We start from the raw sequence: 21,212 nt of genomic DNA on the forward strand, positions 1-21,212 counted from the left end.
GTTTCACCAAGAATGGCTAGAGACTAGAAAATTTCAGATGGAAGCCCAGATAGATGGAATGAAACCTGTTAGCCACCAACTAGAACCAGGCCTCAGGTTGCCAGCCACAGCATGTCCTTCCTTTCTTCTAAGATAATATGTGTCTAAGTTCAAACTAGGTGGCATAGACTGTATAAGCCAAATCAGTTAATGAACAGAAGATAGGTGGCTTTGGATCATCAAAGAATTAGCAGAGAAGGTATGATTTCGTTGGAGGGAGAAAAAATAATCTAGCCAATAAAAACCAAATATTGTGTTACTCACAGAGACAAAAGTAACAAGATTGACTGAAAAGATATATCCTGGGTAATGGAGGGAAATTAGGTTGGAGGTGCCTGAAAGTGTAGAAGAGGAACTTGGGCTTGATATGTGGTAGACCATAAAGAACTCATCTCTGTTCTTGAGCATGAAATGACCCAATAGAGGTGGGACTAAGGAAAGATTTATGTATGTTCACCAGGAGAACTGAGTAGAATATACATTTTTCTTATCTTACACTGTATTTTTTTCAGCCAAAGTAGGTTAAACACTCTTATTAGACTAGGTTAGCTTTGGTTGAGCCACAGATACAGCCAGAAATCCCAGTGGCTTAATATATGTCTGTTACTTATTTGTGCTGTATGTCCAACATAGATGGGCTTGGGGTGAGAGTCCTGTAGTTTAATCATTCAAACATCAGGCTAACAAAGGTCCCATCAGGTCCCGAAGATCCCATCAATGCTCGCTGTGGCAGGAAAGGCGTTGGAAGGAACATCCTCGTTGTTCTTTCAAGTTGTTGGCTAGCAGTAGTCATATGGCTCAGTCTCCCAAATGAATGCAGAGGTGTTTTTTTTCCTTGTTTTTGTGTTGTGTTTTTTTGTAAAGATGCTGTACAGAGAAAGGTACATGAATAAGGTAATGAATACATTTCTTGTGGAGCATTGTTACCCCTTCCTTCATTTTTCTCCAACTATCTCTTCCCTCCCTACCTCTGAATGCAGAGTTTTTGATGAACAGTAAATTTACTTGTTTAAGAGAGAAAACGTAATAATTAAAAATGCACATTCAAACTGCCAGGAGTCCAGAGCCTGATTCCTACACTGACTGAGCCTTTGGGCAAGTTACTCACTCACCTTGTCTTGCACAGATAACAGTTTTGTAGTAAGTAAAACTGGAATGATAAAGGAGACTTAGAACTGAGGATGTAGCTCAGCAGTAGAGTGCTTGCCTAGCATACATGAAACCTTGGGTTCCATTCCCAGTCTCATATCAAAGATCAAAAGCCTTGCGAGAACTATTATGAAATTTGAATGAGGCTATATATGTGAAGTGCTTAGAGCACTATGCTATGTAATTGTTAGTAAGTATTATGATTATTGTTATTATTATGAGTATAATCTGCTGCCTTCCTGGTCAGCATTGGAAAGGAGATTTATAGTTTCTAGTGCTAGTTAAAGGGCCCAGAGAGAAGAGGTGGTGGTAACTTAGATGTGTAATGGCCAATATCAAGACTGAGATGATGATAAGGGAAAATGAAGAGATGAGCAAGAGAGGGAAAAACCCAAGCAAGGATTTGTTACCAACTTAACTCCCATGGATGAGAGAAAGATGATTAGTGGTATGTGACAAAATAAAAGAAAGTAATTTTTTCAGGGAAATTAGGGAGCTATGAGGGGAAATGGGCTGAGGACCAGCGAGAGGAAGGTGAGAGGCCCAAGGCACATGAAGCCACAGGAAGTGGAAGCCTGAAGCCAAGCCAACAGGGGAGGAACTAGATCTGGGTCTTGGTGAGCATATTCTGTAGGTGTAGGCATAAACTGTTGTAGTTGGGATGCCATGCTGAGTCAGAAAGTTGGGTTTAAAATCCACTCTATTCTGCATGTGGCCTTTGGTGTCTGGCTTCCTTATCACAGTGGGATGGTGAGCACACCACCCCGCCTTCTTAGGTTGTAATTAAGATGATGTCTGTATAGTACTTGGGAAAGTGGCATATCATAAATGGTGAATAATGTTCATTCTTAGCTTGCTATCGAATTTTTTTAAACTAGGATTTGAATTCAAAATCCTGCTCATGTTAGCCAGGCACCCGACTGCTTGAGCCATGGTCCCAGCCCCATTTATACTTTAGTTATTTTTCAAATGAGGTCTCATGTTTTTTCCCAGGGTCTGCCTCAGAACATGGTCCTTCTATCTATACCTTCCTGTAGCTGGAATCACAAGTTTATGCCACCAAGTCTGGCTGTTGCTTGACATGTGTGAATAGGTGGGGTTCACTTAATTTTTGTTTATAAGATGACCTCAAACCACAGTTCTCCCCATCTCTGCCTCACAATTTGCTGTGGTGAGCCACCACACATGGGATTTTAAAGGAATAGAAATGCAGGGTTTTTCTTTTGAGTGATCAGTTTTTGTAAGTTTAGTGTAAAATTTCTGTTAGCAGCAGTTCTAGTGAATAGCATATTGGTCTTTCCTGGGTTTAAAAACAATGAACCATAGGTCTGGGAAGGTGCCTCGAGTGCATGAGGCCTGGGTTAAAGATTGAAGTGGCACTGTGATTCAAATGGTAGAATGCTAGTCTTGAGCTGAAGAGCTGAGGGACAAGGCCCAGGCTCAGAGTTCAAGCCCCACAACCGACAAAAAAAAAAAAAAAAACAAAATAAAACAATGAGCCATGAAGCTTGACATTGATCGCTCATATCTATAATCTTAGCTACTCAGGATCAGAGTTGGAAACCATCCAGGGTGGAAAAATTTGGGAGACTTATCTCCAGAGGCCCTGAGTTCAAGCACAGGACTGGGACACACACACGCGCGCACACACACACACACACACACACACACACACACACACACACACACACACACACACACACACACCTCTGCTAGCCCATGTCACTTCTAATTCACATGCTTTTCATTTCTTATGCTCCACTTGAATAGTCAGCGAGCAATGAGAAATTGTTTTTAGCTTTGCAGAGAATTAAAGTGGGCTGAAAGTGACCAAAATAGAACATTTAAAAGCTAATTTGAAATTAGCACTTCCATTTTTAAAGTTGAATGCTACCATTTACTAGTTGTTAAGAGCTATTTTCCTGGCCTCTGAAATATGAAATTGTTTTTTTATATGCCTTATCTTCAATTACAGATGCTTTGTGACATTTATGATAGTTCACTTCATTAAGAAATTAAGAATTTAGACATTTTAATAAGGCTTTAGAATACTAGTAATAGTATATAGTAGTAGCTATTCAATATTGGAACTTTGTGTGGGCTAAGGACTGTGCCAGTTTCTATGAACATACAGAAATAAAATCCTGGTTTGTAGCCTAGACAAGTTTATAACCTATCTACCTATTACTGAGTTACGTTTCCTGTTTAATAGTCTGCTGGGGTAAAATGACACAACTAAGCCATCTCAAGCCCTCTGGATCCAGATTCTGTCCTGTCATCTTTATGTCTAAGATAGGAATTAGGGCTGCAGTCCTAATGCTGCCTTTTGTAGACTTAGTATGGCCATTTCTATCTGTTCTTCTGTTCACAGAATTGTGGAAATGAAGATATTAGAGTATATGGACTATAAGGTAGCATTTTGAATTCTTGGATATACCTGATGACATTTCTAGCGTTTCACATGTACTATTCTATACTATCACTGAATAGTCAATACATTTAATGGATTTAAGCTAAATAGCTTTGATAGTTTATTAAAAATTACCAAATGTTCTATTTTAGAAATAAAAACAAAGTTGGGTGCCAGTCTAGCTACACAGTAGGCTGACATCTGTGGATCGAAGTTTAAGGCCATTCTCCAATATACTACTCAAAAAAAGCTGGAAATTGTGCTGTGACTCAAGTGGTAGAGCACTAGCCTTGAGTACAAAGAGGCTCAGGGACAGCACCCAGGCCCTGAGTTCAAACCCCAGTACCAGAAAAAAAAAAAAAAGAGAGAGAGAGAGAGATGATAGAAAAATATAGCTATCTTCCATAGTAACTACGTACTTTCCCAGCCGAGTTTTTGTAGCTCAACTGCTTGTTAGGATACCATATAGTTCACATAGAAAACACACATTTATGATTTTCAGATAGTGTGTTTCATATAAAGTCATTTCCTTTGTTCTGTAATAGAAGTTATTCAGCACTACCTCTGCCTACTGATGAGGAGAAAATGCCAGAAATTTAAAAAAAAATGTGAAACACACCAATAATGCAAGACACTGGAGGAGTGCTCAGGGTCATTTACATAGGATGGGCTGATGAGTGGAATGGGCAGTGAGGGCCTTCAGGAGGAGAGCTAGTAGTTAAATTTCACAAGACTGTGGGCTTAAAAATAATTAGAAGGAGACAGGTTTATAGTTTACTTTTTTTGTTAGTACCTCCTAGTGATTGGTACAAGCATTTATATAGATTTGCAGTAAGGTAAAGGAAGAAGATAGAAAACCTAACAGATTAGAGAATTTCTTTGCAAACTGCTATCATTTTTAGTTTCTCGTTTGAAGGATCCTAAGAACTCACACCATTTATTTTCAGCCTGTCAAGTGCTGTAAGGTAGCATGTTGGCTCATGCATGTGCTGGTCTGCACTCCAGTGCAGAACAGAACAGAGCCTTTAAGAGGCTCTGAATTAAAGACATGTTGCTTCTGGCTTAGAAATGGTATCTTTTTAGAGATCTGACTAAATAACTATCCAGTGCTACCTTGTACAAAATTTAGTATTTGCTTTTTCTTCCTTCCACTGGAAAAAGGTTACAAATGTAGGGACAGACAAGAACTGAGATCCAGACTTCTATCTATGTAGTGCCAAGCTCATCTACTGCATGAGGAATTAGAATATTTACAATTACAATACTATAAACAATATTACAGTGTCTTTAAGGCCAGGTATCCCTTTGTGAATTGTAACATTCTGCAGAGCTAAATTTTTGCACCAACCATTAAGATTATACTTCTGAGCAGCTATCAGGTAGAAGAGGCAGGAGGATCTCAAGTTTGACACCAGCCTAAGCTACCTAATGAGTTTCCAAATTTCCTCAAAACAAACAAACAAACAAGGGGCTGTTTCAAAAATAAATAAACAAGGGTCTGGGAATGTGACTTAGTGATAGAGTGCTTGCCTAGCATGCATGAAACCCTGGGTTTGATTCCTCAGTACCACATAAACAGAAAAAGCCAAGTGGCAGAACGCTAGCCTTGAGCACAGAGAGGCTCAAGGACAGTGTCCAGGCTGAGTTCAAGCCCCAGAATAGGCAAATAAGTAAGTAAGTAAATAAATGAATGAATAAATGAATAAGTAAATAAGGTTTTTCCTTACAGGGTTTAAAAATGAGCAAGGTAGGAATTTTTAAACAAAGGGTATAAAACCTAGTAAAAATTTAAAGTATGATTCATGGTGTAGTATTTTATTAGTTTATCTTCCATTATCGAAATTGGCATCATTGTCAACCAAGATGATGTATTGGGGAAATTTCAAGGGCTGTGTAGAGCAAATTTGAGCTGGCAGACAGATCAATGATATTTAGAAAGGTCATGTTACTCATATTAAGTTATTCGTTTGAAAAAGTATATGTAAAGAATCCTGAGAATTCTTCATTTATAACTTTGCATTGTACTTCCTATCTTATTTAGGAAAGGAGCAACTGCATCCCAATACTCTTTGTAGAAAACTACAGAACCTTGTATCCATACCCATACTGGGAATAAAAAAGAAATGATCGGGCTGGGAAGGTGGCTCAGTGGTAGAGCGCTTGCCTTGCATGCCTGAGGCCCTGGGTTTGATTCCTCAGCACCACACAAGCAAAAAAGCCGGAAGTGGCACTGTGGCTCAAGTGGTAAGAGTGCTAGCCTTGAGCTGAAGAGCTGAGGGACAGCACCCAGGCCCAGAGTTCAGGCCCCACGACCGGACCCAAAAAAAAAAAAAAAAAAAATGATCCTCTAGAGATGCAAGGAAAACTAAGCATATGTGCACATATTTTTATTTGAAATTTTTAACAAGTGGGCTAACCCTCCTCCTCCCAGTAGAGGCCTCCATGTTAAAGGCATTGTCATGTTTCTAACAGTGGCCCTACAACACTGTATGGCTGTTTGGGGCAGAGCTTGATGCTTGCATTGATTGCCCCAGACACTGTGAACATGTGATCATGTATCCCCTTGCTCTCAGCTCTGCCGATTGCTAATTGTTCTCCCCCTGTAACATCTGCTGGAAACAGTGGGCATTGAGGGACATACTCATCATTTATGAGCATTCTGCTCTTTATTCCAAAAGTATCCTATGGAACCATTCTAATTCAGAATAGAACGATGCAAAAATATTACCAAGGAGATAAAACATAAAATTGAAACACAAACCTAAGAAATATATTACCAAAATATATTACATTATTAACATTTTTACACTGGAAATATATAATCTAATTACTTTTCTATTTTGCCACATTATTGACAGCAAATATTAATCATTGAGTTTTTATTAACACAAAGTTTTTCTTTTTACCTTAGAGTTGTTAAGATAACCTCTGTTTTGGAGTATTATTTCATTTATGAAGTAAAACATGCTTAAATTGTTCCCTGGAGATATTATATATATATGCACACATATATATATATATATATATACACACACACATACATATGTGTATGTGTGTGTGTGTGTGTGTGTATCTTCCATGCTGGTAGAGAGGAGAGGACTAATACATGGTGAAAGGCCTACTAATTGAAAGCCAAATCGTCATTTTTCTTTGTAAAGGAGTCCTGCAGAATTCATTGTACAGTTTACTTTGCTATGAAGTCCAAGGTATGGTCCTTTTTATTTTCCATTTGAAGACTTGGAGTGTATCATCATTTGCGACTCTGTCATTTCACGTGAATTTTCATCAGGGGCTGACCTCACAGCACTGGAAATTGATACGCTGACTTGCCGTTTTAGCATCTTCATGACCTTTCTCTTGTAACCTTTACATGCAAAGAAATATATGAAAGGATCCATGCAGCAGTTGAAGTTCATCAGGCAAACTGTAAAGTGAAGAGAAATCTGGAAAGAGTATCTTTGGCTGCATTCTATGACATGAGGAGAGCAAAGCTTCTTAACCATGTGTTGAATAATTGCAACATGGTAAGGTGTGAAGCAGAGAACAAATACAACGATGATAAAGATAATGGTGTTGAGTGCCTTTTTGTTTACACCAGACTTCTCTGTTAATGGGTTCCTTTTAGCAGTTCTAAAAAGTTTGCAACAGATTTGGGAATAGCAGATGAGAATGATTAGGAGTGGTAGCACATATCCCAGGAAACATGCACCCAGCAGAATCCAAGGAAGAGAATCTGTCTCTTCAAAATTGGGATATTCCATGCAAGTAGTCCTTCCAGCTTCTTGCTTTGACATAGGGTTGATGAGTAGTGGGAGCGTTTGAGCAAATACTAGTACCCAGACAAATATGCAAACACCCTTTGCATATTCAATTCTTTTGATCTTGTTGTAACGCAGAGGGTGCACCACAGCAAAGAAACGGTCAATACTTAGGCAGGTCATAAAGTTTACACCTGCATATGTGTTGATGTAGAACACAAGAGCACTTATCCTGCACAAGGCGTCACCTATTTTCCAGTCAAAGCCCAGTGCATAGTAGGCTATCCGAGTGGGCAAAGCAGTGGTAAACAGGATGTCAGAAATCACTAAATTTGTTGAGTAGAGGGTGGTAGAGTTGATTTTTTTCCTGTTTTGAACAATGACAACCAAGGCCAACAAGTTTCCCATCAGCCCAATGATAAAGACAAGGCTGTAATGCACAGGCATTAGTATTCTAGCTGTGTTGTGGTGAGCATAGAGATCACAATAATTTCCCTGATGAGTTGTTGAGGGTATAGTAACATTGTTAGCCATTTCTATGTCCAGCAGTGGAGGTCAAGGTCAGGGTTGCTAGAAAAAAAACAAGAAAGATCTGTTTAGTGAAATGCATATTTAACTCAAAGCAATATACTCTACATTTATATAATCTGTGATGTGTAAAACAGTAACATATAATAATAATTTGGAAGAACAGACAATGCATGGTTTTACTCTCGCAAATAGTGACTTTGGCAGAGTCCTGCCAAAGGAAACAGAACCATTGCAATAAAGCAAATGAGTTTTTATGCCAAGAGGGAACTCAGTTACTTTTTAGGCAGAAATTACCCTTTAACTGAGTTGTATGTTAATAATAAAATGTAAAAGAAAGCCTCCACATTTTAGACAGGTATTAAACTTGGTTTTTAAACTGAAATTTGGTTGGATTTTTTTTTTCCAATGGCTATCACTGCTAGGAAATGAAATCAGCCACTTGTTTATATAGTAAAATGTGACCTTACCACAGTGATCTGATTTGTGTTAACCTAAAAAGTGTGAGAAATAGTCTTAAGCCTATTAGGAACTGAAAGCTAGAGGTTTTTTTCTTTCTTTTTTTTTTTTTTTAACCCATTATGATTTCTTCTCTGTAATACTTTGTTAAAGAGTTCAATGATTTGCACTCAGAAGTTACATAGTCAACCAAGTGTAATACAAAGAATTGGTCTGAAGTCTTTTCAGTCAAGGACATATAGTCTCTTGTTTCAAGGAAATAAGAACAGAACAAAAAGAACATGCAGCTCCCTAGGCTTCAGAAATCTCAATAGAAAACAACATTAAGTTAGTGAAACTGTAGATGTAAACATACGGAAAACAGTTCTTCTGCAGAATATTAAAATTAACACCCAGGATTTGTTTGTATTGATTATTTTCTATAATGTCTGACCTATAGACTTTTCACATGAAAGGGTTTCTAACATGAATTGTTTTGATATTATGAAGCCAAAAAGTTTAAGAATCTCACAGTTGAAACAATCCAACACTAACAAATTCTAGTGATCAAAGACATTCTCTTTTAGTTCATGTAAAACAAGGACAATTCAGAATTACGAAGAGAATGTCCTAGCTGTGGACATGATGAGACAAGCCAATTTTCCAGACCAAAGGCACTCACAGCTAGTGATGAAATGAACTGAACCAAGCTGGCAAAGTTGAGCTAGTTCCCTTATAACAATGGTTATCTACCGTTAAGTTCGTATGGCCCAAGGACAAAGGAAACATTGGGCAGGAAACGTTCCCTTTTCTCTACGCACCACTCATTCAGCCTGGACTGGCCATCCTCATTAATGTTTAGGTAAGCTTGAGGAAGTTCAGTTCCAGTTCAAAGCTGTTCCCTCCCTATGCAAAGCTGCTACTTGGATGAGCCACAAGGTAGTTTTCCTGAGAGCCACCTGCCACATGTTAAGTTTTCTTTTAAAAAGAAGAAAAAGACCACAACAACCACAACTAAACTGAGAAAAAGAAAGGAGAGAGAAAAAAGACTTAAGACTACTTCAAGTGGAGATTTTAAAATTAATTTTAGACTACATCATTCCACAAGTACTCTGTGGGTGGGTGCAGTATGCATTGCACTTGGTAGCAAGCATCCCACCTGTACTGCTCTGTGTTTTGTTTATTTACTGAACATCTACAAGTCAGAATAGTCTGTATATAATTATATAGACAGGCATGTGATAGACATTCTACAGTGTTCCAGTGTATTTACATAGAATTTGAGTTACTACTCCCTCAATGCAAATTTGGATTATTTCCAGTTCTTTTTATTGTAAATAATATTGAGACAAAAAATTCAAGTCCTAAGTTGAAAACTGAAACTCCTATAATAAATTTTTACAACAGAGAGAGAACTTGATGAAAGTAGAAAATAGCAATAAATGTTATGTGACTATTTTTAGAAGGAAACGTATTCCTCTATGGAATTATATGTATAAATATCATGTGAAAATAATAAGAATTAAGAGCAACTTTCAATGTATCCAGTTGCTATATTTTAAAAAAGACTCTATTCCTACCCTGATCTAAAACACTAGCTGCAAATATTCTTTTCTGTCTGCTATTTTAAATGAACTGAGTTTCTGCTAACTTTATTCTTACAGTATTAAAACAGGGAAGCTCACAGATAGTGAGGCTTGACCTGGTGATGTGTGTATTACATATAATGTTGCAGATGAGCACTTACGGTATGCAAATAGAACCCAAAGCAAAAGAGAACAAAAAAATGGAAACATTTTATTATCCAAGAAAAGGTCAGATTGAAGTCTGTGAGTAAAAAGGAAAGAATGAGGATGGTAGATAGAGCACAGAATAAGACAGTAGAAATGTCTCCCCACAAATTTAAATGGATTGAACTTTAAAGGAAAGAGACTCAGAATTTTTTTAAGCTAGTTGTGTGCTGCTAAGAGAATGTAATTCAAAGTCATTTAGAAGGGTTGAAAAAAATCATGGATAAACACATATCAGGCAGATTCCTACTGTGAAAAAGTTAGAATAGCAATCTTAACAGAAAACAATGGAATTCAAGACATATTAAATATTAATAGGAATAAAGAAGGTAACAACGAAAGAAAAGCCTACAAAAACACAAAAATAACCATTAAAAGTACATGATTAGGGGCTGGGAAGGTGGCTCAGTGGTAGAGTGCTTGTCTTGCATTCATAAAGCCCTGGGTTTGATTCCTTAGCACCACATAAGCAGAAAAAGCTGGAAGTGGCACTGTGGCTCTAGTGGTAGAGTGCTAGCCTTGAGCTGAAGAACTCAGAGTCAACACCCAGGCCCAGAGTTCAGGCCCCATGACTGACCAAAAAAAAAAAAAGTTCATGATTAAATATCAAAATTAGTTGACAAATTTGTGCTAGAAAATTTGATATTTAAAGAAGAATTTGGCAAAGTAACATAGGTCCCATGGTTTCCCTTATTTGCAATATCTAGTATATGTCTGAATCAAGCAGAAAAGGTCAGATAAGGTGATGTTAGGGAAATGAACCCTAAGAGATGTATTCAAATGTTTTTTTTTTCTTTCATGCGATTGTTTCTAACACATTTATAAGATTATTTCTTTGTTGCTTTGTATGTCCCTCCCCCACAGAATAACATACCCTGCTTTCACTGTATTTGATGTCGGTATAATTTGTGGAGGGGAAGGGGAAAAACAAATCGTTTAAATAGGGATACAGGTGGACCCATTGCAACAATGAAAAGTACAAGTCCTTATGTTGAAAACGAACTTTACACTTTGGTGGGGGGGGGGGGAGGATTATGGGGGTGGGGGGGGTGGGAAGGGGAAACAAAGGAGGAGGCTACAGTGCTTGATAAGAAATGTACTCATTATCTTGCCCATGTAATTGTAACCCCTCTGTACAGTATTTTCACAATAAAAAAAAAAGAGAGAAAAAAGAATTTGGTAAATTAGTTACAGTGGCAGATGTGCATTTCTATTACAATATACTAGATTTTAAAAAGAGATAAAAACCTTAAAACATTTACCCAACTTGATTTAAAAGTTTACAGAATATGTCTACAAATTTGATTTTTAGTAAGAAGAGTATCAAGACATTCAGAAAGACACTGAATGGATTACATGGCCTAGATTCAGTGCAACTAAGAAACCAATCAATGATAAAAAGATAAAAAGAAGTATTTGGAAAATACAATGCATGGTTCTAAGGAACTTAAGAAGAAATCACAGTAAAAATTTTGAAATACTTACAACTAAATAAGAAAAGGAAAGATTTAAAATAGAAACATTAAATACACAGCTCAAGAAGTTGGAAAAGAACTGCATTTGTCCAAATAAAATAGAAAAATATAATAAAGGCAACTATGGAAATTGGTGAAACAGAAGTTATGTAAATAGTAAATATGGGCTTTATATTTTGCACAGAAAAAATGGAAGTAGGAAATCATGGGAATCACATGATGGAGTAAAAGTAAAATAAAAGGTATCTTCATTTACTGAGAAAGACTTGCTGTGAGAATCAACTATTCAGGAGTCAAAACTAGACATGAAACGCGGGTGCTGGTAGCTCATGCCTGTAATCCTAGCTACTCAGGAGGCTGAGATCTGAGGATCGTGGTTGGAAGCAAACCCAGGCAGAAAAGTCCATGAGACTCTTAACCTCCGATAAACTACTCATAAAAAGTCAGAAGGGGTGCCGTGGCTCAAGTAGTAGAGCGCTAGCCTTGAGCACAAAATAGCTCAGGGAACAGAACCCACGCTCTGAGTTCAAGACCCAGGATGGGGAGGGGGAGGGATGGGGCCCTGCAGGGGAAATAATTATACTTTCCTCATAATGTTTTAGTGAAAAGAGGTACTTGGTCCCTATATTATCCTTGTGTTCCACACCCTAAGGGGCTGGAATCTAGAAGGTGACCTTTTCTGTAAGGGCATATTTAGTAACTGGGAGGCAAGAAATCAGGTACTTATTCAGGTTTGACCTGAGGAACAGCTCTGGCTGGCCTCCAGAAGACCTGTTCCTCCTGAAAATGAACTTCCTAGAAGTAATCTGTACCATTTTCTTAGTTTATTGATAAGTAAAGGAGATCCTTTTTACATCTCTGTTAATGTGTAAAGCAATTCATTTCTTCCTCAGTAAAATATCTTACAAAGTATTTTTTCTTATGTTCTTTTATTTTCAGTTTCTTTAAGTAGTTGTGCAAAATAGTTTCAATTTAACATCCTTGTGTTCATGAAAGTAGGTCTGTATTTGTGTTTCTACAAATTTTATTCATTACTAATAGAGTTACTCACATGTCTTAAGATTTCTAACTTTTGAGTAACCGGACGTGTTGACATGAACTGGCAGGTTTTTTTCTAGCCACAGAGAAAAAAAAATAAAGGATACCCCCCCCAAAAAAAAACCCATCTATCAGTATTTAAGAAAATTATCTTAAAGCTCCATTGTGAAAACATTTAACCTCAGAACCAACTTGAAAGCACATGACTTTTCAAAGGGTACCCATAACTTCTACTATCCTAATTTACTTGCTGGGATAATTAAAGTGTTCTTTTTGCAATTTACGGCAGAAACAGAACAAAACTAGCACCATATTCAAAGATTTAGTGCATATTGGAATACCAGCTTTTGGTTTTATCTTTAAGATTCATGAAATGTCACCATTACTTCCTAATACTTTAATAACCCTCAACACCTCAAATGAAAAGGAACTGCTGCTAGGATTTTTTATTATTATTACTATTATTATTTGGTTGGTTGTGGGGCTTGAACTCTGGGCTTGGGTGCTGTCCCTGCGCTCTTCAGCTCAAGGCGAGCACTCTACCGCTTGAGCCACAGCGCCACTTCCGGTTTTCTAGTGGTTTATTGGAAAAAAGAGTCTCACAGACTTTCCTGCCCAGACTGGCTTTGAACCGCGATCCTCAGATCTAAGCCTCCTCAGTAGCTAGGATTACAGGCGTGAGCCACTGGCGCCCGGCTTATTATTATTATTATCATTATGTCTTTAGCAGTGACTTTAAAGAGTCAAGAAAAATGGTTACTGATCAGAGTGACTCCTGTCAGTTTACGCAGAGAGGTGGCCTTACTCACAGTGCCTATTCTGGCATGCACCAAAGAGGAAGTTCCAAGAGCATGTTTTCAGAAATAACTAGTGGAGCCACCGAAGTATGGGCACATAGATATAACAATTATAGTATTTTTGTGAAGTTATGAATGTTGTTGGACTCCATTCTTTCCCTGTTTACTTGTCCTGTGGCTATTTTCTTGAAGAAAGGTAGGATTGAGGGAAAATGGGGAGAAATGAAGTCATTGTGAAGGGAGGGGAATGGAGGCATAAAACTATGGTGGTTAGGTTAGGGTCTTACTAAGGAAATGCAGATCAACACGGATGTATCCAGACAGTAGTTGAAGCTGTTTTTGGTTCCCTTGACAACAAACATGCCCCATGGAAGGACGAAATCATTCATTACATTTCCTCTGATTACCTAAGTTTGTAAGCATTTGTCAAACATTTATAAAAGGCTTCCTTTTTCTTGTTCAAATGGGACATCCAAGTTTGGTCCAGTGTCACACAAACCAAGTCCTTAGCACTTGATCAATGAGTTGACTAAACAGTTGTCCCCCAAGATGCAGGATGTGCTGTTGGCCCATAAAATGGGAGATGGGAACATGAATTCCTGATTATGACTGCACAGCGCAGCCCTTTGTCACTTCATGGTAAGGTTAGATTGTCTGTTCTAGTGCCACTAATTTACTAATAATATCTGCCCCGTGACCTAGTTAAATAAATCTGTGTATACTATGATATGTTGTTTTTTTCCTGCATGACCATCTTTGAGTCCTAAATTGATAGTCTGTCCTTCAACATTTTCTCACTATCTATGTCCTCCTGGAAAACCACATGTAGCAGAGTGTGTGTAATTCTTAGTGGAGCCAACGTTGGTCATCCTGTCTGAGGGGAGCTTGCTTTCTCTGGTTTGTGGAAGGAAATGTGATAAACTGAGGGGGTGAAATAAGCAGCCTTCCCAAGGTGTCATTTGTCAGTGACACTGCTGCTGACCGTATGATAGCTGATTTAAAACATCCTGCAGTAGTCTATGGAAGAGCGGTTGACAGGACAGAGAACTCTTTCAAGATAGAACAAAGAAGTGTTCACTAGACTGCAGTTTGTCCTTTGCCTCTTCCAGTGTCTTGACCCCAGTGGGCACTCAGTGAAGACCAGCTTCAACAGCACACACTGCCCATTGGAATTGATAGAAAGTGAAAGTGCCAAGGAGTGAGATTATTTGGTTAAACACCTGCACATTTAAGATTGTACATATTCTAGCTATTTTTTTTCTTCCTTCTTTTCTGATTATTCCTTGTGTGGCTTTGGGGCAGGTTTAATACTGACTAGGAAGGTATGAAAGTTATCTGAGATGAAGATGATGTAGTGTAGAAGAAATGTTAGAAATTTTTAACAACCCCACTGTGATGCTCATTACCGAATAAAGAAGACAGATACTGTATTTCCATGTGGCATACTTTGTAGGATCCTGTGTCAGGAGCATTAACTGTATAACAGAAAAGGCTTTTACAGGTGTGAGTCTCCTCACTGAATCTAAATGTCCCTAGAAATAATATGACCTTTTCTCATTGAAGTTCAAGGGAGTTTCCAGTTTGATCTGTTATCTCATTGAAAATAGGAACATTGAATCTCCTTGTTTTACAGGTAAAGTGAATTCCAGGTGAATTCAGACATTTGCTCAGCATGCTCCAAGTGAGGGTTCATACAGTGGCCAGGGCTTCATTCTTCAGTTAGCTGGCCTAGGCCTCTAGCCTTCTCAATCCTGTGCTTGCTTCTGCATTGTCTCTCTGTCTGCTCCCAGTGCCTTGCCTGACTGCTTCCTTCCTTGCATTTCTCCCTCCCTTCTCTTTTCAGGAGCCATAGCAGTGCCTTCAGAGCCCTGCAGCTGGTGTCCATTGGCCGTGACAAAATGAAAGCTTTTGACCACAGCTTCCTTGCTTGGTATTGGGCTTTGCTCCTTTTTCATTTTGCTTGCTGGACAGCTTCTTCCTCATGCCCAGGATCCAGCCATATTAAACTGTGTTATCTTTGGAGTTGTGTATTTCTTCACACATCTGTGCCCATTAACACTCTTCTCTCCTTGCCCCTGTTTTGCATTCTTAGCTCCTTCATTCCATTAAAACTTTCTTGGAAACCAGATGCTCTGAAAACTTTCCTGGTCTCCACTCTCCTGCCTTCTCCTCTACCCTGCCCCAGGAAGGCAGGATGGGCTGTTTGCTGGGGAACATGGGAAACCATGTTGTTGAGGTCACTGTGCTTCTGTACTGAGGTGGAGATGACTGAGAATTGATAGTCAGTAGATGTGCATTACTAAAGGAGTAGCCAAATATCAGCCCATGTGATCCTCACTGAAAGATTTTGTGTTAGACATAGGAAAGCCCTTTATGAATAGGTGACTTGTACTATTTAGTGCAGTGTGTGTGTTCCAGCCACTGTCTGAGCATCCTGCCTGTGCTCTTCCAGCAGTCCATTTACAGATAGTGGAACTGAGGCACAGATCCCTCAAGTGACTGGCCTTAACATGCCTGTAAAGTGTCAGGGTTCAAAACCCTAGCCTTTTGACTCCAGAAATGACATTCAGTATGGTGTGTTTTGCCCCTACTTCTATTTCCAGCATGATCTGATAGAATGGATAGACAACCAGTGGAGTAGGAAAGCATCTCAAAACCTTAACATAGATCAACTCATTTTTTTTTTTGAACAAGAGAGTTGAGAAGGGTTAAGGAAAGAAGGAAATAGGTGGATTTAAATGAAGGCCTTTGGGCTGGGCAGTGGATCATGCCTATAATCCCAGCAGGTTGAAAGGTAGAGATCAGAAGGATTACAGTTCAAGGCAAGCCTGGAGAAAACCTGGAGACCCTCCATCTCAACAAACAACAGTGGTGTGGTAGTTCACATCTGTTGTCCCTGCTGTTTGGGCAGCGTAAGTAGGAAGATTGTAGTCCCATGGCTGGCCAAGGTAAAACATGACCCCTATCTGAAAAATAGCCTAGGAGGCGTGGCCTAGGTGATAAGCGACCGTTTAGCCAGATAAATTCATCTATTACTTTATAGCATATTTGAAAGTAATGATACGTTTCAGAAATGAGGTTAGAATGTACTCCTTTTAACAGTATTTAATAAAAGTTCAGTAGAAAGAATTAGATGAATACCTGATACAGCTTTTATGCTGTTCAGCTATTTTCATACTGCTTTTGGGTAACTTCGTATAATTAATAAGATTTAAAAAAAATTCTCAATGAGCCTCAAGCTTCATAAGAATTCAAATTCCTCCTAAGTGTGCACACAATGTTCACACATTATCTCCTCTTGCCTGGGAGCTGAGGGTTGTGCAGACTTCTTGGGAAGACACTGCCTGGCCTTGGCCCATGCCACCCTCTAGGGCCTCATCATGCCAGAGCAAAGTCTCCCTGGAAACCCTCCATTTATTAGGTGGCAAAGGCCCTTCTAGATGGCAGCATGCTAAAAGACAACTTTGTCTCTTAACGTTTTACTGCCGTCTGACCTGTACTAGGTATGATCCATAAGGCTTCTCATGGCTGAATTAGTGTTTATTCCACTAACTAACCGGCTGCTGTACACTCAAGGCAGCCTGCCAGAGGCAACTTAAAGAAGGAATTTTCACCACAGCCACCCACGTAACATATGAATTTGTGAGTGAAAATGCTTCAAGGAACCATGTGCTCTTGCAGTTTTGGGTTCAAAAAGAACAATTAAACCTCAGAGAGAAACATGCTGTGAAAGAAAGTGTAGATGTCCCACCACCCACAGACCCAGATCTTTATGTAAAATACTCCAGAAAAGAATAATCTTCAAATAAGGAGAAATAATGATAGGGTACAGAAACTGCCTGTTTGGCTTCACCCTCAGCAGATGAACGGTGGGATGGGAGTATGGTAGATAACAATTAGCACTTACTGTGAAAGCAGTGTCATAGGACTTGGCAGAAATATTTGTCCCTATTTACAAAGAAACAACCAAAGCCAGAGATGTGCGGCAATTTGCATGAGACTGAACACCTTGTAAATAATGGTTCAAGTCTCATGGGGATGAGATCAGTTCTCTGGTATACTGAAGGACAGCAAATAATGATAATACTTATCCAAACAATAGCCGAACCCTACGCCCTTTTATAGAGGAAATCTCCTCATGCCTTATAATATCTATTACCTCCATTTCAACCCGGATATAAATTCTAACAAATCACTGCATATAATTTTCTGTTTGAGAATTGTTTTCTTTTTTAGAAAAGAAGCTGTTGGAAACATACAGAATTTTGTTTAGCTTTACTGATAATCAAATAAATACAAACTAAACAACAGATTATATTTTTTTATCTATCCAAATGGTTGCTATATCAAAGTTATCTTAACTTCCGAGATATGACAAAGCTCAGACACATACTCTGTTAGGTGGGGGAGTAAATTAATAAAATCAGTTTCTGTAAACTAAAAATACTATTTACTAGAGATTTACAAAATATACCTTTAGCCTCAGGAATTCTATTACTGGCATTCCATCCTGAGAAATAATCTTAAGTATAGAAAAGATTCTCATGTACATAGATACATAGTCAGTGAAATGTAATTACTTATGTTGAATTATGCATATAAAGTACGTTCCCATTTATGAATAGTCTGTTTTAAGAAACCTTCCTATCCCTTCAGATTAAAGTATTGACTTTTTTTGCTAATTTATTGATTTTTATTTTTTAATTTATTCTTGATTTCCTAAATTTATTCTTGTTTTGTCATTCTAAGTTTACTCAAAAAGAGTACAAAAAGGGAGTCCAATTTTTTGGCAGTAATTTTTCTGCCATGACCCATCGTGGTTTTCACCTGACTTAACAGTAGCTAATTAAAATTGCCAATAATCAAGAGGATCCAAAGTATATTTATGTAATTTTTGTTAAGTATATTTATAGCTGGTCATCTAGTCAATTCTTTTCCTTTTCTTTTACCTTAAAACTTAAGCTCTCAAAGCTTTTCTTAAAAGAATTTACTGAAAAAGCAAAGTGTCTAGTACTTACCCACCAACGGCTTCTGAGGGCCTCTGTAGCAGCAGTCAGTATTTGCCCAAGCTGAAGCAAGTTAAGTGTGGCATGTTGCTTTAAGAGACTGTGCTGACATCCTTTTATGGTGGCGCTTTTTTTCCTGTCACCCTGTGACAGGGCAAGAGTACTAATCAGTTAGCTTCACATATGCGTGTGTGTACTTTTTTTTGAAATGGGAAGTGAGATTTTTTCTGATACTAACCTTTTTTCTTTTTTAAAGACAGCTATCCAAAAGCCCCTTGGAATTTATGAATTGTTGATATCTATGGAACTTTATAAATTTTTCTATAAAGATTTAAGCATAAAAAATAAACCTCAGGCATAAAAACAAAGAATCATACGTTACTGACAGTTTTGTATTGATATTCTGCTTAAAAGCTTGGATTTTAAAATGTTTTAAGGAAAAGTATGTCAACTTTGACAATACTCTCTCCCTAGAAACTTAGTATCAAGCATGCTCTCTAAATCTTGTCATCAGACAAAGAAATGGGTTTCTGTGGTGAGTGGGAGCAGACCAGTCGTTGTCAGGAGACCCAGGTTAGTTGTTGCTTTCAGGCAGAGACCAGATGACTGAATCAGTACTGTGTGGACAGGACAAAGGTGAGGGTGGCTGAAGGGAACAATTATAGATTAAGTCCAGCCTCTTGCATACAGAATGAGAGTCTCGCTGCTCACCTCATGGCTTTAGTTGATTCAGTTTAAGCCCACAGTGTAATATGGCCAAATGCAATTTGTTTGTAGGGAAAATTACTATAAATATAGTGCTTAGAATAAGAGGTGATATTTGCTCTTACCCAGTACTGATCTGGCCTTTATTAGTCGGTTCTGACTGTTGCATTTTAAGAAGGTGTCGAAGCCTTAGGCTGTGCCTGGAGTGGTATGGAACCTGGAGAGCTGATCTTATGAGAGAGATTGCATATGCTGAGGCTTTGTAGGTATGTGATAATTTCCGTGAAGCGTCTGGAAGTAAGAAGAAGTTATAGAGAAAACTTTCAGCCTAAAAGATGAAAATCCTCAAAAGTTGAAATTAATGAGGCAGGCATAGTAGTGCATACCTATAACCCCAATATTCCAGAAACAGGTTTTTCATTAGTTCAAGGTCAGCCTGGGCTATTACATATTACAGCAAGACCTTATTTCAAACCAAACAAACAAAAAAGGGGGGTGGTAGAATTTTTAAGTAGAATATGCTATTTCTTATTGAGATGCTGTGTAAGTTGTTTGATGATTTTTGAATGACCAAAGAATGAATCACTTGATAAGGAATTTGTAGCTCTATGACCCCAGAAGCCTTTTGCTCCAGAATTCTGTAAAATTGCCTTGTGGATTTATCCTCAGGGTGTTACTAAGCTCTAAAGTGCTGAGGATCTACAGAAGGAGCCTGTCAAACAGGAGCACAAACCAGCTGAAGTCTTGGGGTCTCTCCTCTACTGTCTGAAAAATAAGGTATTGAACTAAATGCTCTCTAGGGTAATCCCTGGTACAATAATTCTATGAAGGGAAAATACAAAGATTTTATGATTTTCGTAGGTAAACATGGCATTGAGGACTGTAGCTCAGAGTAGAGAACACTGGTCTAGCATGCAGAAGGTCTGCAGTTCAAGCCCAACACTGCAAACAAACCAACAAAATCATAAACTGATGGTATTGAAAGATTTTCAGCTTCTCAAAAGGCCAAACTATTGCTTTTTCTTCTAGTAATAGTTATTATTAAGTAAAGCATTGCTGTATAATGCAAGACTCATATTGTTAAAGCCTCTATTCTGTCTGGCCTCTATTCTAATCTTTTTTTCTGTATAAAGTAGTCATGTATATAAAGAAGATGAGGAGACTTGCAAGTACTGTTGAAGTTTTATGTGAGTTAGTTTCATGGTGCACAAACATTTCTTCTGTTGTAATTGTATTATGAAAGTGCAGTAATTGCCCTTTACTGTCAAAAAAAGTGAGATGGACTTGTGGTCAAGCATTTCCATTATTTGTTCTGTCAAATATATCATGAGAACATAATAGGCACTTGCCAGGCACTAGTGGCTCATGCCTGTAATCCTAGCTACTCAGGAGGCTAAGATATAGGATGATGGTTCAAGCCAGCCCAGGCAGGAAAGTCTGAAATTCTTATCTTCAGTTTACTACCAGAAAACCAGAAGTGGTGCTCTGGCTAAAAGTGGTAGAGTGCTAGCCTTGAGCTGAAGAGCTCTGGGATAGTGTCCAGAATTCAAACCCCATGACTGACCAATAATAATAATAATAGGCACTGAAAACTAGAAATGATCTTAGTTAAAAATATGAATGGACTCTTTATAACTTTTATTTTTTCTTTTTTGCTTAAGATAGACTTTCAGAAGTTAGCTATTTACTGTAAGACAAAGGTCAAACTGATTATCATTGGCCATAGGAAGAAGAAATGTTGCCATAATATAAGGAAAAGAGTCATTAGTCATTGACTAATACCATTGTGTTTTGGTGCAGTCTGTGTGTATAGAAATAGTAACAAAATTTCTACAAAACACCCCAGATATTTCTGGTCTAAAATGTGTGCTTTTGCATCATGTGTATATGTGGTCTGCTATTTAGTCATCATGTACAGTTATATACTGATGAATAACTTTTAAGGAACTTTTAAACTTCTATTGATGTAGAAGATGTAAAATTCCTGTGGCCATACAAATTCTTGTTCTCATTTTTTGAATTTATGTTGAAATATAACTTCAAGTAAGAACTCTGTCTCAGGTTATTAAGAATGACATC

At 38.1% G+C, this 21,212-nt stretch overlaps 2 protein-coding genes across 4 annotated transcripts in view; one reads left to right on the plus strand and one right to left on the minus strand.

The window, feature by feature from the left end:
• Positions 1 to 21,212, plus strand: part of Ubac2 (UBA domain containing 2) — a 132,341-nt gene that overhangs the window by 57,950 nt on the left and 53,179 nt on the right. The gene's annotated exons all lie outside the window — the stretch shown is intronic.
• On the minus strand, positions 466 to 18,544 carry Gpr183 (G protein-coupled receptor 183). Of its 3 annotated transcripts, XR_006147827.1 has the most exons (3): positions 18,441 to 18,544; positions 6,505 to 7,926; positions 466 to 906 (listed from the first exon to the last, which is right to left on the minus strand). XR_006147827.1 is itself a non-coding variant. In XM_042682630.1 (2 exons), exon 2 carries the CDS (start codon positions 7,888 to 7,890, stop codon positions 6,817 to 6,819), a length of 1,074 nt encoding a protein of 357 aa, XP_042538564.1. In that variant the 5' UTR covers positions 7,891 to 7,926; positions 18,441 to 18,544; the 3' UTR covers positions 6,240 to 6,816. The 3 variants fall into 3 exon arrangements, 2 of the variants coding, with proteins under 2 accessions (XP_042538564.1, XP_042538565.1); XM_042682630.1 differs by lacking the exon at positions 466 to 906 and having other exon boundaries at positions 6,240 to 7,926; XM_042682631.1 differs by lacking the exon at positions 466 to 906 and having other exon boundaries at positions 6,240 to 7,926; positions 18,437 to 18,478.

This window comes from Dipodomys spectabilis, unplaced genomic scaffold (assembly GCF_019054845.1).
Source record: "Dipodomys spectabilis isolate Male_0828 unplaced genomic scaffold, ASM1905484v1 ptg000075l, whole genome shotgun sequence".
Lineage (NCBI taxonomy): Eukaryota > Metazoa > Chordata > Mammalia > Rodentia > Heteromyidae > Dipodomys > Dipodomys spectabilis.